At 42.3% G+C, this 14,544-nt stretch overlaps 1 protein-coding gene across 5 annotated transcripts in view; it reads right to left on the bottom strand.

Moving 5' to 3' along the window:
* Positions 1 to 14,159, bottom strand: part of ccdc186 (coiled-coil domain-containing protein 186) — a 30,723-nt gene extending 16,564 nt beyond the window's left edge. For all 5 annotated transcript variants that reach the window (XM_056429613.1, XM_056429615.1, XM_056429616.1 and 2 more), the window contains exons 1-12: positions 14,047 to 14,159; positions 11,251 to 12,265; positions 10,730 to 10,856; positions 9,456 to 9,584; positions 7,710 to 7,922; positions 7,127 to 7,246; positions 6,203 to 6,307; positions 5,297 to 5,395; positions 3,770 to 3,856; positions 3,518 to 3,660; positions 1,763 to 2,018; positions 1,288 to 1,477 (exon numbers count right to left, since the gene is read on the bottom strand). In XM_056429613.1, coding sequence (XP_056285588.1) covers positions 1,288 to 1,477; positions 1,763 to 2,018; positions 3,518 to 3,660; positions 3,770 to 3,856; positions 5,297 to 5,395; positions 6,203 to 6,307; positions 7,127 to 7,246; positions 7,710 to 7,922; positions 9,456 to 9,584; positions 10,730 to 10,856; positions 11,251 to 12,209 — 2,428 coding nt within the window. In that variant the 5' untranslated portion in view covers positions 12,210 to 12,265; positions 14,047 to 14,159. The remainder of the gene's footprint in view (positions 1 to 1,287; positions 1,478 to 1,762; positions 2,019 to 3,517; positions 3,661 to 3,769; positions 3,857 to 5,296; positions 5,396 to 6,202; positions 6,308 to 7,126; positions 7,247 to 7,709; positions 7,923 to 9,455; positions 9,585 to 10,729; positions 10,857 to 11,250; positions 12,266 to 14,046) is intronic.
* Between the last annotated feature and the right edge of the window lie 385 nt (positions 14,160 to 14,544).

Genomic DNA, 14,544 nt, shown 5'->3' with positions numbered 1-14,544 from the left:
TCCATGACTTTTCCATGACTTTAAACCAAATTTCCATGACCAAATATTTTGTGAAATCTGTGTATACACGATAGTGGATTATCCCTGAGCTACTGTTGCTATGGCCAACGAACTTTTCAGTCACAGGGCGAAAAAAAAGTAAAAATTGCCTGCTTATAATTTAAGCTTCTTTCTTTTAAAAACATATTAATTTGTTCAAACACAGTGAAAATGTGAATATAACACATTTCCATGACTTTTCCAAAACCTTTGTGATTTTTCAAGGACTTTTCCAGGCCTGGAAATAACCATATTGAAATTGCATGACTTTTCCAGGTTTTCCATGACCGTAAGAACCCTGTAAATAGAATTTACTCTTAAACTGGTCGTGTTTTTGTTTTTTTAGGTGCTCCTTTTGTTGCTTTGCTGACCACCATCTACTGCAGGCAACACGGACATTAACGATGAATAAGTACCCTCATCTCTCTCTTTCAGGTCACTGCGTGTCCCACTGGGAAGCCAGGAGGAGAAGCTGGCTCACTTTATTAATCATAATCCTGGCACGAGGAGAACATTAGCTTTCTATACGCCACACGCATCTGTACACTCCCATCTCCCTCATTTCTAATCACCTGACACCCTTAATCTTCACGTGTGACCCGACTTCAAAACGCTGAGTAAAGAACACTCTGTCCGTCACGGCATTCTATATTAAAGATAAAGATCACAGTACAGTAGAGTTAGGTGTTAAGAAACAGGAAATTCGATAATTTTCACTCGTCACGTATTCTGATATGGTTTTGAATACATGAGCACAGTGGCCATGTTGGCAGGGCTAGAAATGACATGTTTTTGACAGCTTGCAATTTGAATACAATCTAATTGAAAGTAATTCTCACAGTGTATGCAGATCCTATATCTAGTTAAATACAGTGAAATACATTTAAAAGGGATGTGCTGTTAGTAGGTATTGGCTGTCACTGACTATCAGCCGCGGTGCTTCCAAATAGAAAACGCATTACAGTAAAGAATCTATTTAAAAAAAAATATTTTTAAAGTATGGTAGCACACTTAATAGGAGTCACTGAATTACAGAAATAGAGTTGTTTTTGTTACAAAGACACAATGTTTTACTGCATCTTCAGTGCTCCACCCTCTAAACAGGTGTGTTTCAACAGAAAACATGAATCACATGGTTTTGTTGTCACTGAATAGTCACACGTCGGAGTTTGCTATGAACATTAAGTTAAGCGGGGTATTTTACCGCAAAAGGAGCGACGGAAACATGCAGTGAGGCTGTTTCCTGACCTTGTGCCAGGTGTTTTGTGAGGTCTTTGATGTTGGCAGCTTGTCTCCGTTTACGAGTCACCAGCTCATCCCTCAGCTCTTCAACTCTGGTTTTCAGCTGAGCTCCTTCGGCCTGCAGGGCGGCCCGCTCCTCCTGCAGGCCGTGCACCTCCTGTTGCCTCAGCGCCTCTTCCCGTTTCAGCAGCCGCGACTGCGGGAGGAGCAGAGAGGGGGGGGGGGCTTCATGAGGCTAATTATTCAATAACAGACATGAGTGGCAAGATATTGTGACAAGAGCTCCTTGATTTTAAAATAAAATCCACATTGAAGCAGCCTGTGATTGGATAGGAAAAAAAATATGGAGCACACACTATTTTAAGATTTTCTTCTGCTAAAAAAAACCCTATCTGTTCAAGGACACCGCATGTTCTAGGTCAGACAACTCAGCTGCCGCGTCGCACTTCTACAGAACTCCGTGTGATCCGACGGGCCCGACCTTGTCATCTAGGAGCCGGTTGGTCTCCTCCAGCTTTGCTTGGAGCTCTGCGAAGCCACTGCTGAGCTGATCCAACTGGAACTGCAGCGAGTTGCTCTCGGACTGGAGCTGGGCGTTCTTGCTGCTCAGCTTCTCGGTGAAGCCCAGTAACTCGGCCTCGCGCTCTCTGCTGCCTTGTACGTCGCGCTGGAGGTCAGCCAGCTGGCTGGACAGGCCGTCCACTTCCTCGCGTAGAGACGTGACCTCCTGTTTATCACTGCGGGACAAAAGAATTATTGGCAAGGTGTTCATAACGACAGCAGCTATGAGCGTCCCTTTGTGTGTACGCGAGTGAGATGCGTACTATATATACACACACATACATACATATATATATATACACTACCGTTCAAAAGTTTGGGGTCACTTAGAAATGTCTTTATTTTTCAAAGAAAAGCACTGTTAAAAAAAAAAAAGATAACATTAAATTAATCAAAAATACACACTATACATTGTTAATGTGGTAAATGACTATTCTAGGTGGAAACGTCTGGTTTCTAATGAAATATCTCCAGAGGTGTATAGAGGCCCATTTCCATCAACTATCACTCCAGTGTTCTAATGGTACATTGTGTTTGCTAATCGCCTTAGAAGACTAATGTCTGATTAGAAAACCCTTGTGCAATTATGTTAGCACAGCTGAAAACAGTTATGCTGGTGATATAAGCTATACAATTGGCCTACCTTTGAGCTTGAAGTTTGAAGAACAAAATTAATACTTCAAATATTAATCATTATTTCTAACCTTGTCAATGTCTTGACTATATTTTCTATTCAATTTTCAATTCATTTGATAAATAAAAGTGAGTTTTCATGGAAGACACGAAATTGTCTGGATGACCCCAAACTTTTGAACGGTAGTGTATATACACAAATAAATTATTACAAATTATACTTAATAGGATGGGAATCTTTCATGATTTAAATGGTGATTTATCATATATAAAAGACAATTATCCAATGCAAAAAAAATGTTTTACAAAATTTAGAAACAAATTATTGAATGGACAGAAATGTTCGTGTACATGATTAATGGTTCACTCGATCTGTAATCCATTATTTAATTCAAATAAAAAGTGTGTTGCATTGGCATTCATATGTACCACTGAAGCTATGAGTTAGCGGAGAATGCATAAACGTTGCTTATGGAACAAAGAACTGGTGACATCGAGTTATTTCTTGAGTGGGCGCTTCACTGCAGCCCACTGCTCCTGAATAACTAAGGAGGGGCTAAATGCAGAGAATACATTTCGTTGCCTCTGTACCTGTACTCTGTGCAATGACAATACATTGAAATTGAATCTCTACTTGCCAACAACATAACAATCGTGTGTGTGTGGTGGAAACATGTCCTGCTGCTCAAAGACATTTGAGAAGCTTTTGCAGAAATCTATTTGGGTTGGCACCGCCTACTTATGGAACACACAGAAAGCCCCATCTTGATAAGGAGGACAAGTCTCTCCATCAAGTCGTCTGCACCTGGCCGGCAGAGGCAACCACAGAGGGACCGCGTCCCTTCCTGCCCCGTGTGCTATATCTGTCCCTGGCCTATCTTTAAATCCTGCAATAAAGGTACTTGCCAAAAAAAAAGAAGAAGGGGAGAACTGCACGACAGTGTGCACTGTCGTATCAAAACCAATTACGTTAGCAGTTTAAGTGCCGCACCTGCAGGATCAGTGTGAGAGTGTGTGTGTGTGTGTGTGTGTGTGTTGGTACCGTTCATGCTGCTCCTGGAGCGCAGTGATCTCTTCCAGCTTTTCTCTCTGCCGCCCGATCTCAGCTTTCTGCCGGTTAATGATCTCCCTGTACTTGTTCAGCTCGTCCTCCCAGCGTGGACGCTCGTCTTCGAGACAATTTAACTGCACAACAACACCGCCTGGATTAACCTCGCCAGCTTCTGATGTCACGTGCGCACACCAGCTCGCGAGCACACGCATGCACACGCACACACTTATCTGTATGACAAACCTTGGTTCGAAGAGTAATGAGCTCATCCATGCCCTCTTTGTAACTCCTTTTCAAGTCATCCAGCTCTTTGGCCTTCACTCGGTGCACCTGCCAGAGACATCAAGCTCGACATTAGATTTGTGTCCACTGTTACGGTTTGTACTTTGGGTCGGCTCACAAATGCAATTTCTGTTTCTCATCCTCTGAATTCTAAATGTAAAAGACATACAGAGCTCTAAAAAAACGGTTTCTTCTCTACCAAATTACAATCGCGATGACTAAGATGTAAAACCAAAGACAAATTCAGTTCAATGGTCTCAGCCATCAACTCACAATTTATTTCTGGGGGAGAAAAAAAAGTTAAAATCACACATTAGCATAATTTCATTGCGGATGTGTTTGAGAAGGCAAAGCGTAATAATGTTTCGTCTCATCTTTTGAACAAAGCCATTAATGGTACACTTTTTCCAAGAATCTATTAGCAGCATGTGGTATCTAAGACAACATGTCAGTCTGGTAAATTATCATCGAGTACCCCGATTCATCCCTTCCCATTCTAATGGCGACACCCACCAGTAATGGAAACCCGACCGTTATGTTTTTTTATTGCATTATTTAGGACGGAGCTGCATCATAACTTGAGCAGGACACATATATTAAAATCTAAGACCCGATATTTGTGACTTTAATTTGAAGGACGCGTAAACACCCTGGATAAATGAACCAGGCTGTGAAATGATGACAAGAAACTAGTGACGTCCACTGTGTTGTTGGAACCCGCAGCTTCATATTGATTATTTCTAGGCCATTTATTATTAAACTGTGATTCCCCTCAGAATGAAGCAGAGAGAAAAACAGGCCATTGTGTTTTGATGGAGTCTGTGGCTGAGTGCATGTGTGTCTGCCTGGAGAGCCTCTGCGCCAGTGTGGTACTCGGATTAAAACAGCTGGAAACTAGAATGGGCACTCGGTAGAGCGCGTACCTTCGCATATCACAAGATTGGGCATTGAATTATGAACATTTTGGCATTAGTTGCATGCCAATTGGATAAAAGTTGACCGTGCTATGGTAAAAAGAAGATTTTGACCTTTTCATGACCTTGACCTTTGACCCGATTGATCCCAAAATCTAATCAAATGGTCCCCGGATAATAGCCAATCATCCCACCTAATTTCATGCAATTCGGTTTAATACTTTTTGACTGATGCGAATAACACGCACGCACACAAATACACAGCGATCAAAACATAACCTTCCGCATTTTCAATGCGAAGGTAATAAATAAAACAAAACTAGAAGAGCTGGCATGACGACCATCAACAAAAGGATGAATAATGGAAGAGAATGTATTTGTAATTTCGAATCTATAATAAACCTGTATTCTCTTTTTATTTCTGGTTGATCGTCACACAGATGCAAATAGTATAATTATTCACCAACAATAGAATGCTGTGAGCAGTTAAACTACTACTACTACTGATGCCGAGCTAATTGTGAGAACATGTGTGCGAACGTGTTTGTGTGAGAGCACAGTGGTTAGTGAGCACCTCTAATTGGCCTGTTTGTTCCTGCTTGTGTTTCTCCAGCTCTCCTTTGGTCTCCCTCAGTTTAGTATCCAGCTCGTTGGACTTGAGCTCCTCCGATTCCTGGAGGAGAGAGGGGCATAAAAACAAGACGACGATGACGAGGGCGAACGAGAGACTGCACAGTTACAGAGGGGCTGACGTGAAGACCAGGAGAGCCTTGTAGAAAGAGAGGTGTGTGAAACAAAGAGAGAACGTATCTGATAATGACAACACCACAATAATAGTCTCCATGTTTGCAACAAATATGTTTTAGGTCTTTTCAGGGTTTTTTAAACTTCATGAAATGTGCCAATAATAACTGCGTAATCGTCACATTCTTTCATCACGTCCTTTCGGATCGCCTCGACACGTCGTTTCATTTTTAAGTTTGATGCGGTCCTTGTTGTCTGCGTATGCTCTGCTTGTAAACACACGACTGGGGAAGACAATAACTCAATGTAGCACACAGGGAAATCTGAGGCAGCTCTCTACCACCATCACGAGGTATAAATTAAAACTGCCGTTCCACTGAAGCGGAATCATTTAAAGTTCAGTTTATGTTTGTATTCTACTTTGAATATTTCTGTTTGCACATCATTTGTTTTAGTCGACGCAAGACAGAGGACAGAATGCGATACAGCAGATGTAGTTACTTACCTCATGTGTCACTGACCAATCAGATTCCATTCATTCTTTGACTAGTTCCTTCAGTGAGTGAGCCAACTGACTGCAGCCCCAGATTCTGACACTGACTATAGAAATCAGGCATTCTCGATCTACACGCAACAAATCCAGACATGCCGAGTTCCTCATACATATAGAGATGTTTTATGCTCACATCGTTGGTCATGAGCAAACTAATACTTATATGTGATACATGTCACAGACCTGGTATGTTCGGATCATGTCCTGGCAGTTCTTGCGGATCTGTTCAGTCTCTTCTTTGGCCTGCGCCAATTTGGAAGTGGTCTCCCGAAGTTTGTCTTTCGTTTCCTGCACATAGATAAACAACACACCAATGCTTTTGTAATTAGGACACAACAAACAAACAAAAACAAGGATTTCAGTTCAAAGCAAAGCCTTTGTTGGATAAAACCATGGAATGAATGTTCCCGTTGTGACTTTTCTTTTCCAAGCAAATGCAAATGGAATTTGTGCAGACACAAACAGGGTGACTCAGCTTTTGCCTTTTCCTCCGTTCGTTAATATGTCATTTCCTTTGAGGAAGGTTAACATAAAAAGCAATATTTCTGAATAGAAATGTTCAAAAACAGCTGCAACGTAAATTATGATTTCCTTGCAGGATCATTACCGGAACCATTTTCACCCCATTTCATTTTGCCTGAAGCAGAAGACACATAAACAGTAATCATGTTTTTTACGAGACGGCTGCAGATAGATTGACTGAAGGGGAAGTCATTCGTTCCTGGAAATACTAAGTATCTTTCAAACAGGCGTATTTTCTAGAATAAATCATGAAAACTACATTAACTAGAAATGTGCAAGAAGTTGCATCTTTTAAAGAAATATGGGCAATTTATCCCCTACTGTATATACTGGAGCTGCAACAGCTTCATGTATTCAACCTTGTTAAACATGTAAATGTAGAGATTTGTATTCAGTCGATTCAAATTTGTCTGCAGCATGATCATACTCGTCAATAATAGCACAAGGATATTATCAACAAGTAATTCACATATAGGGTTCCCTCATTTTTTGCCGATAGAATATTTATTGGATTACAGAGCACATTTGGGTTGTGAAATAATTTCATGTGGAAAAGGTAGATTAAACCTCGACAAGTAGCCTCACCTTGTGTGAATCCGCCTCGCTCTTGAGTTTGTTCTGGGCCCATTTGACCTTGATGAGATGAGAGTTGATCTCCTCCTTCAACTTTTCCACCTCTCGAGTCAACCGGCTCACCTCGCCTTCCTGAGAGCAGAGCAACGGGTGAAGCAACCACGTCAGAGGAGCGGACGGCAAATCCATCTTTAGCCGAGCTGAGGTTATTATTTAAGAACAAAGCTTCGTGTTTTCACCTTCCCCAATATGTCTATGATAATAATGTCGGAGTGGGATATTCAACACTGCCAAGATAGATAACTAACTCCAGGATGAAAAGAACTAGCAGGATACAATCGATGATGTGACGTCATTTCAAGGACAAACTAAGGAGTCGGACAGCGTTGTACGTTCATCATACCTTTAGTGGAAAATTATACTAAATTCAATGAATTTAGCATAAAGCACACTGTTATTAGGTCAAATAATCAATCGCACCATGTAGAACATTTTTTAAAGTTTTTTCAGAGGTCCACTTAATGATGAGAAACATGTCAAGTCTTTATGTCCTTCTCCAAATGGTTTAGCAAGGTACAACTGCCTCGGCATTCACCTTGGCGTCATACAGCTGCTGCAGACGACCTTTATCCTGGGCCAGCTGGTTTCCTCTGAGGGCCTGGCGGTCGACCTCCTTGGTGGCTTCCCTCAGCCGCTTCTCCAGACCCTCCTTATCGCGCCTCAGGTCGAGCGCCTCCTTCTCCCCCCGCACATATTTCATCACCATGGCCTCCTTCTCTTGGCGCGCCTCGTCACACTTCTTGCCCACCTGAGAGGAGCGTTTATATTGTGAATTAGGGTTATACAATTTCCCCCACTTCGGTCACTGAGCTGCACGTTGGATCATGAAGAGGATTAGAAGAAAGTGACATTTCCCTGTGGAAAACCAAAAAGATGATGGCTGTGGAGAAGATGTATGGGCTACTCTGCTGCAACTTCAACCTGGACTGGCACAAGTAATGAAAGATGGAGAATCTATTATTTAGTACATACACATAAAGCAATCCAGACTTTCTTCACCGTATTTGGCTTCCTCGGACTGAAACTAACAATCATTTAAATTATAGATATTCCTTTCACTGACCTATCAATTTTGTGACCAGGGCACACAATACTGCGTACACACCTGTGTGCTCATTCCTCACACCAATGAGATGCTCATGTGAAAATTTCAGATTTTGTCAGTTAGTAGTTTTATGCTTTTTACCCAATCTTTACTGCAAGCTCTAAAAAAACTGGACTCTTAGGAGAGCAAAAGAAGGTAGAAACTGTATGAGAGTGTTGTGTGTGTTAGCAATATAACGTAATGGAAATATATATCACTTTTCATGAACTGTGCACTATAACATTGTCTTTTTTTAAGTAAAAGAAAAGAAATAAATCATCCGTTAGGTGGCACAGAATCTTTAACAGAACAAATGCTTCAAACCTCAGGGACAACAGTTGATTAGGACTGGGTAACGGGCTGAAGAGAAGACTAGTATAAGGGAACGGGTAAAAGAAGACAAGCGCAAAATGTTCCTCTTGTTGTTCACTGAACAGTGAAATTAAAAATGGTGAAGTGTGACCAAACTGTCAAGAGAAAGGCGGCCTTTATGGTTTCAACCAGGTGTGGAATCTATTGGGTACAAAATGTGCTCTCCTGCACTATTCGCTGAACAAGTGATTCAATCTGCACTAACAGGTTTGGTGTGCAAAGATTCAGCTGCTAGCTTTGGACAAACATCTTCAAAAAGATACATGGGATTCAGTGTGTGGCAACAAAATCCACGTACTGTGGCGGGTTGCGAGTGACGTTTATTTGAGCTGCATCGGCTTTAGCAATAAGCTAAATCTGAAGATGAATAGAACCTTCATTTCAGAGGTGCTTCCTGTTTCTCAGTGACAGTGATGCACAAGCTTAATCTCAGTATAGAGATACTACAGATACTCTAGAGGGGTGTGTGCACATGAATGCCATTCTTTTGTACATTCCAGACAACAGATTCTTGTCTTTGAACATTCTTGATTCCACATTGGAAATCCATGTGCACACACACAGTAAAAATAAATACATTTGGGCCAAACTAAAAAATTAAGTAACACTAAAATGACAAAATTCAATGAAAAACAAAAAAAAAATAACATACCCAGTGTAAAATTGGCCATGGACTGGGTATGTTGTTCTAATGACGTTTAGTTAGTTCTGCTAACTAAAAAGCTGCTGGAGCAGCAAACATGGAATAAGGTGAGACATGCAAATAAGAGTCAAACTTAGGAAAAGTAAGTTGCTAGGCAGCTCAATAAAAAAAACCAGTTATACCTGTTCAAGCCTGGAAGACATGTCCTTCTGCATCTGCTGGAGGGCAGCCTTTGCTGCCTGGTCCTGGTGGATCAGTTTGTCCCGTGACTCTCTAAGTTCTTTCAGCAACTCGTCCACCCTGCCCTCCAACTGCAGAAACGGGGAGTAGAAAGAGTAAGCAACTTGTTGGGCAACATACAAGACTGGGCCACACCTGGGCTAACCTGCTCCGCAGGATGCAAAAGGTTAGATGCAAAATACAGGAAGGGGAAGGCAGTAGAGACAACTGAAATGTCGGTGTGGCAAGATGAGCCACAGATAAATGACATATATGGTTGAAGAGAAGAAGAAAAAAAGGGTTGAAAGCCTACATTGGGTGCATGTAATAAAAACCCTGCCTCCACCCTTCTGCTTACACAATGCTTACACAAGCGCCGTTACCAACGAGCGTTTTGCAATGAATGGTCCTTCTATGGCAACAGCGATGATTGACCAGTTCCAATGAATCCTTGTGATCTGGTGTGCTAGTCGGTGGTTAGCTTTGCAACTCAAACACACCCAAACAAAGAAACAAGCACCCACGTGGAGCAGGTCGAGAGCAACGCTCTGATCAGTGTTTACGGGTGAAGCGGAGCAAGGTGTTCAAGTCAGACGAAACATCTACAAACAGCTTGGAGGGACTTGCAGGACACAAATACACTACCGTTCAAAAGTTTGGGGTCACTGAGAAATATCTTTATTTTTCAAAGAAAAGCACTGTTTTTTTCCATAAAGATAACATTAATCAAAAATACACACTATACATTGTTAATGTGGTAAATGACTATTCTAGGTGGAAACGTCTGGTTTCTAATGAAATATCTCCAGAGGTGTATAGAGGCCCATTTCCATCAACTATCACTCCAGTGTTCTGATGGTACATTGTGTTTGCTAATCGCCTTAGAAGACTAATGTCTGATTAGAAAACCCTTGTGCAATTATGTTAGCACAGCTGAAAACAGTTATGCTGGTGATATAAGCTATACAACTGGCCTACCTTTGAGCTTGAAGTTTGAAGAACAAAATTAATACTTCAATTATTAATCATTATTTCTAACCTTGTCAATGTCTTGACTATATTCTCTATTCAATTTTCAATTCATTTGATAAATAAAAGTGAGTTTTCATGGAAGATACAAAATTGCCTGGATGACCCCAAACTGTGTAGAAAGAAGGGACAGATACAGACAACACCCCAAAACAGTTGGTGCCATATGACCATGAACAATGGGAATAGACAATAGAGGCCCATTAACCTTTTTAATGATGGCCATGTGTTGCTTTTCGGTCTCTGCCCTCTTTTTCAGCTCTTCCCTCATGTCGTCCCTCTCTGAACAGATACCCAGGATCAGCTCCTGGTGCCTCTTGTTTTCCTCAAGCAGCCTATTTAGAAGAAAGCACCACAAACAAACACATAAGCAAACAATACCGATCAGGTCAAACCTGCATAACGTACTGAAGAATGTAGACTGTTTACGTCTACTAGGCCAGAAGAAAGAGCAGGATGGGGAAATGTGTGAGTCATGATGCAAAAAAACCTGCTTTGGTTGTAAAACAATTATTCTTGCGATGCTGCCTAATCAAGACCGATGTACAATTAAAATGTAAGAAATACAGCCACTAGAAACGTTGCTAATCACTTGCTTAACTGACCCATTACAATGGACGATAAGTACTGTACTCAGCTACACTCGGTGGGATATAAACCAGAGACATAGATTAATCTAAAAATGCACGACTTGGTGCATCTATTTTAAGTGAAGAAATAGCCGTTTACCTATGAATGGACTTCTCCTGCTGTGTATACTTGTATTGCACACACTTCTCAAAGGCTACCATGCAGTCCTCTTCGTCTGTAGGGAGTCCATTGATGGGCGGGCTCCCTTTCCCCTCACCTCCACTCTCCCCCTGAGGCAGCTGAGAAGCCAAGAGCTCTGACTCCAGCTCATCCAGCAGTGAATCCTGTGACAGCGAGCGCTGGATTTGGGACATGAGCTTTCGGCTGCAATCGGTGTCATACGGACTTAACAATAGATGCGAGGGGGCCGAGGTGTCGGCACCGGTTCGCGGGCTGGATGCAAGGGAGGAGCCGACGGTGTCGGAACTGGGCGTAGAAGGGCCATTCCAGAACCCGGAGGTGGTCGTCGAGTCGGTCGAGGAGTTCTTGGAAGCACTTTGGAGAGAGAGGGATGATGGACTCTCAGCCGAACCACTATCATCAGCAGGCGATTGTTCTGAGGAACCATTTCTAATCGAGACAGACGGCTGCTCGTTGCCGTCCGGAGTGGTGGCGTGACACTCCTTCACTTCATCAAGGGTCAATGTGGTTGCTGTTGTTCCTTCGACAACCGGAGAGCTTTCTACCACATGGTCCAAAGTGGTGATGGGGGCCGCAAAAGCTCCTCCGGCCTCATCTGAAAGCGACGGTATCCCGCCATCCACGGGAACCGCACTTCCATCGCTGCCGTCATCAGCATCCAGCTCACTCCCCTCTTCATTTTCCCGACTGCATGTTTGCGGCCCCGACTTCATCTTCGCGTCGGTCGGTAGATCCGTCGTAGCGTCGATGAATTCACCGGCAGGCTCCGCTTCATCTTCGGCCCGACTGCACTTTTCTGCCGCATCTGCGGTGTTGTGAAGGATTTGCTCCTCCTGGGTTACGTCAGATGTGCTGCTGCGAGGCCGATCGGCCGGGTGCAGCCCCTCTGACGCCGCCTCCGCCTCTGATCCTTCCATCACGCGTGTATCTGACGCGGGGCCGGGATGTTCTATGGTCCCTCTCTGGTTCAAATCTAGCAGAGACCAACAAAGAAGCAGACAGAGTAAAGATGGAGATCAGAGACAAAAGAAAAATTGGGGTTTTCATCCGACATGAGACAGCAGTTTTTCTGTGAACAGCCGAACATTCCTGGATGTAACAGGCTGTGCCTTTCTGGGCTTAAGATACGATCTTATCTCTGATGTACTGAGCCTCATGTTGGTTCTCTGTTTAACTGTTTTCAAAAAGGATCAGATACCTCAAACACTTACCCAACAGACACAGACTCGCAGGTGTGGTCCTGTTAACACTTGTAAAGTAGTTACACTTGCAGGCGTGTGGCACAGAATGTCATCCAACTAACATGTGTATTCAAGATTATTACTCAACCTCATTGCATATACATTTATTTTTTATTTTTAAGATGCCGCTTCATTCAGAGGGCATGGTAAAATACACTTCTGTGGATAAGACAATTATCAAAAGGACTGTACAATGTTTGATTTTAGTGTACACATTTTCTAACGTCATCTAATACGAAGCCATATGAAACATAAGGAATCTCCTAAGCGCCGGTACATGACGGACAAATGTTTCTCTAATGTTTAATTTTGAGAACAAGTAATACGACCTTTTTGGATTAGCTTAAAAACACTTTTCTTGTTAACTTTATTTTAAGGCTACGAATAGCCACTAAGCCTGTGCTCACTAAAGCGACGGGAAACTAAAAACACATCTTTTCCGACTATATCTGGAGTAAAACACAGATTAGCACTTCAGTGGCACTTAAATAGCTCTTATTATGGTACTTTTATAGTTTGACTATGTTGAGGAGATGTTACTTTCTGTATTCTTGTTCTTCTTAGTTTGTACTCTAGGTTGAATGCACTAATTGTAAGTCGCTTTGGATAAAAGCGTCTGCTAAATGACATGTGATGTAATGTAATGGGACAGATTCATAAACAAAGTAGCCCCGTCTCAGGTCTGAAAACATCCAGTCATGGCTTGACTCCATTATTCTCTTGGCTAGAAAACGGCTGAGTCAGCATCTACCATGTTATTAATTACTGAGATGGCGAATAGCTCACAGAGAGTAGTTTTTAATAAACGAGTTGTTGTCTTTGAAAGATGATACGTGATATCATGTTTCCCCAAAAACACAATTCATCATACCTCTTCCAATATCATCTTGTCCGTCCTCACTACAGCCCTATTGCATTGAGATCTTATTTATTCTCGTGATGAAATCAAGAAGCCTCGTCTTCACCATCATTCCATTGTGTTGCATATTTCAGAACCACATACCACAACATAAGCAAGCTGCTCAGGTAGCAGTGAAAGCACCACACATAAAAACACCTTCTTGCGACAGGTGTCATGCAAACACACTTTTAAAGAGGTAGTCAACGTCATTGCCAGATTAAAAAACACACCCTTTAGGTGCCTTTGCATCGGGTTGTGTGTAGTTAGCAAGCAGCGGGCCAATGACATTTGTATCTGACGTTACAGTTTAATTAACACGTCGCTTCATTGAACGCAGCCACAGCGGATTTAATCTCGCTGCTGAGTGAACCGCGACAATGAATTAGGGGAACACGTCAACGTCACCTCACGTAACACAGCAAACTAAAAACGGTTGGTCGAAATAGATTAAACACGTAACTGCAGACTGACATATTGTGTGGAGGCACTGCTGATTTTAGCTCGCGAAGCTAACGTCGATAAAATAGGCGTTAGCCGACACTGCAGCTAGCGTAGCTAACGCCCCCCATATGTCGTACATGATCAACACAGCACGGTTATATTCTCACCCACCGAATGCGTAAACTCCATGACGTAAAACCGGAGAACCGGGATCAGAGATAACTTTGGGATTTCGACCTCACCAGCTGATTTGCCCCAACAAGTCACTTTGATATGACACATCAACAAACATGGCCGCTGCGGGAGAACCGACGGGGCCGATATCAACCAATGGCAGGCCGGGGAGAAGTGACGTCATTATGACGTCGACGCACGACAGGTAGACCTGAGATTATTCAGATTTTTTTATTTGGGTGTTTGTTTGGTGGTTTTTATTATTGTTGACTATTTTAGTTTGAATCTTTGGACCATTTCGCTGACAATATTTTGACACGAAGGTCCCCGTAGCTGTTGAAGACAAATATGTCTCCATTCTCTGAACTCCAGTGCATTCGTTTCGGTATTTTATGGTCTCAAAAAAATTTAGAGGATATATAGTGTCAGATATTCCAATATGTATGAAGGCATAATCATTCTGAAGGCAAAAAACATCTAAAAAACAAAATAAAT

This window comes from Pseudoliparis swirei, chromosome 13 (assembly GCF_029220125.1).
Source record: "Pseudoliparis swirei isolate HS2019 ecotype Mariana Trench chromosome 13, NWPU_hadal_v1, whole genome shotgun sequence".
Classification (NCBI taxonomy): Eukaryota; Metazoa; Chordata; class Actinopteri; order Perciformes; family Liparidae; genus Pseudoliparis; species Pseudoliparis swirei.
This window is presented reverse-complemented; position numbering and strand designations above follow the sequence as displayed.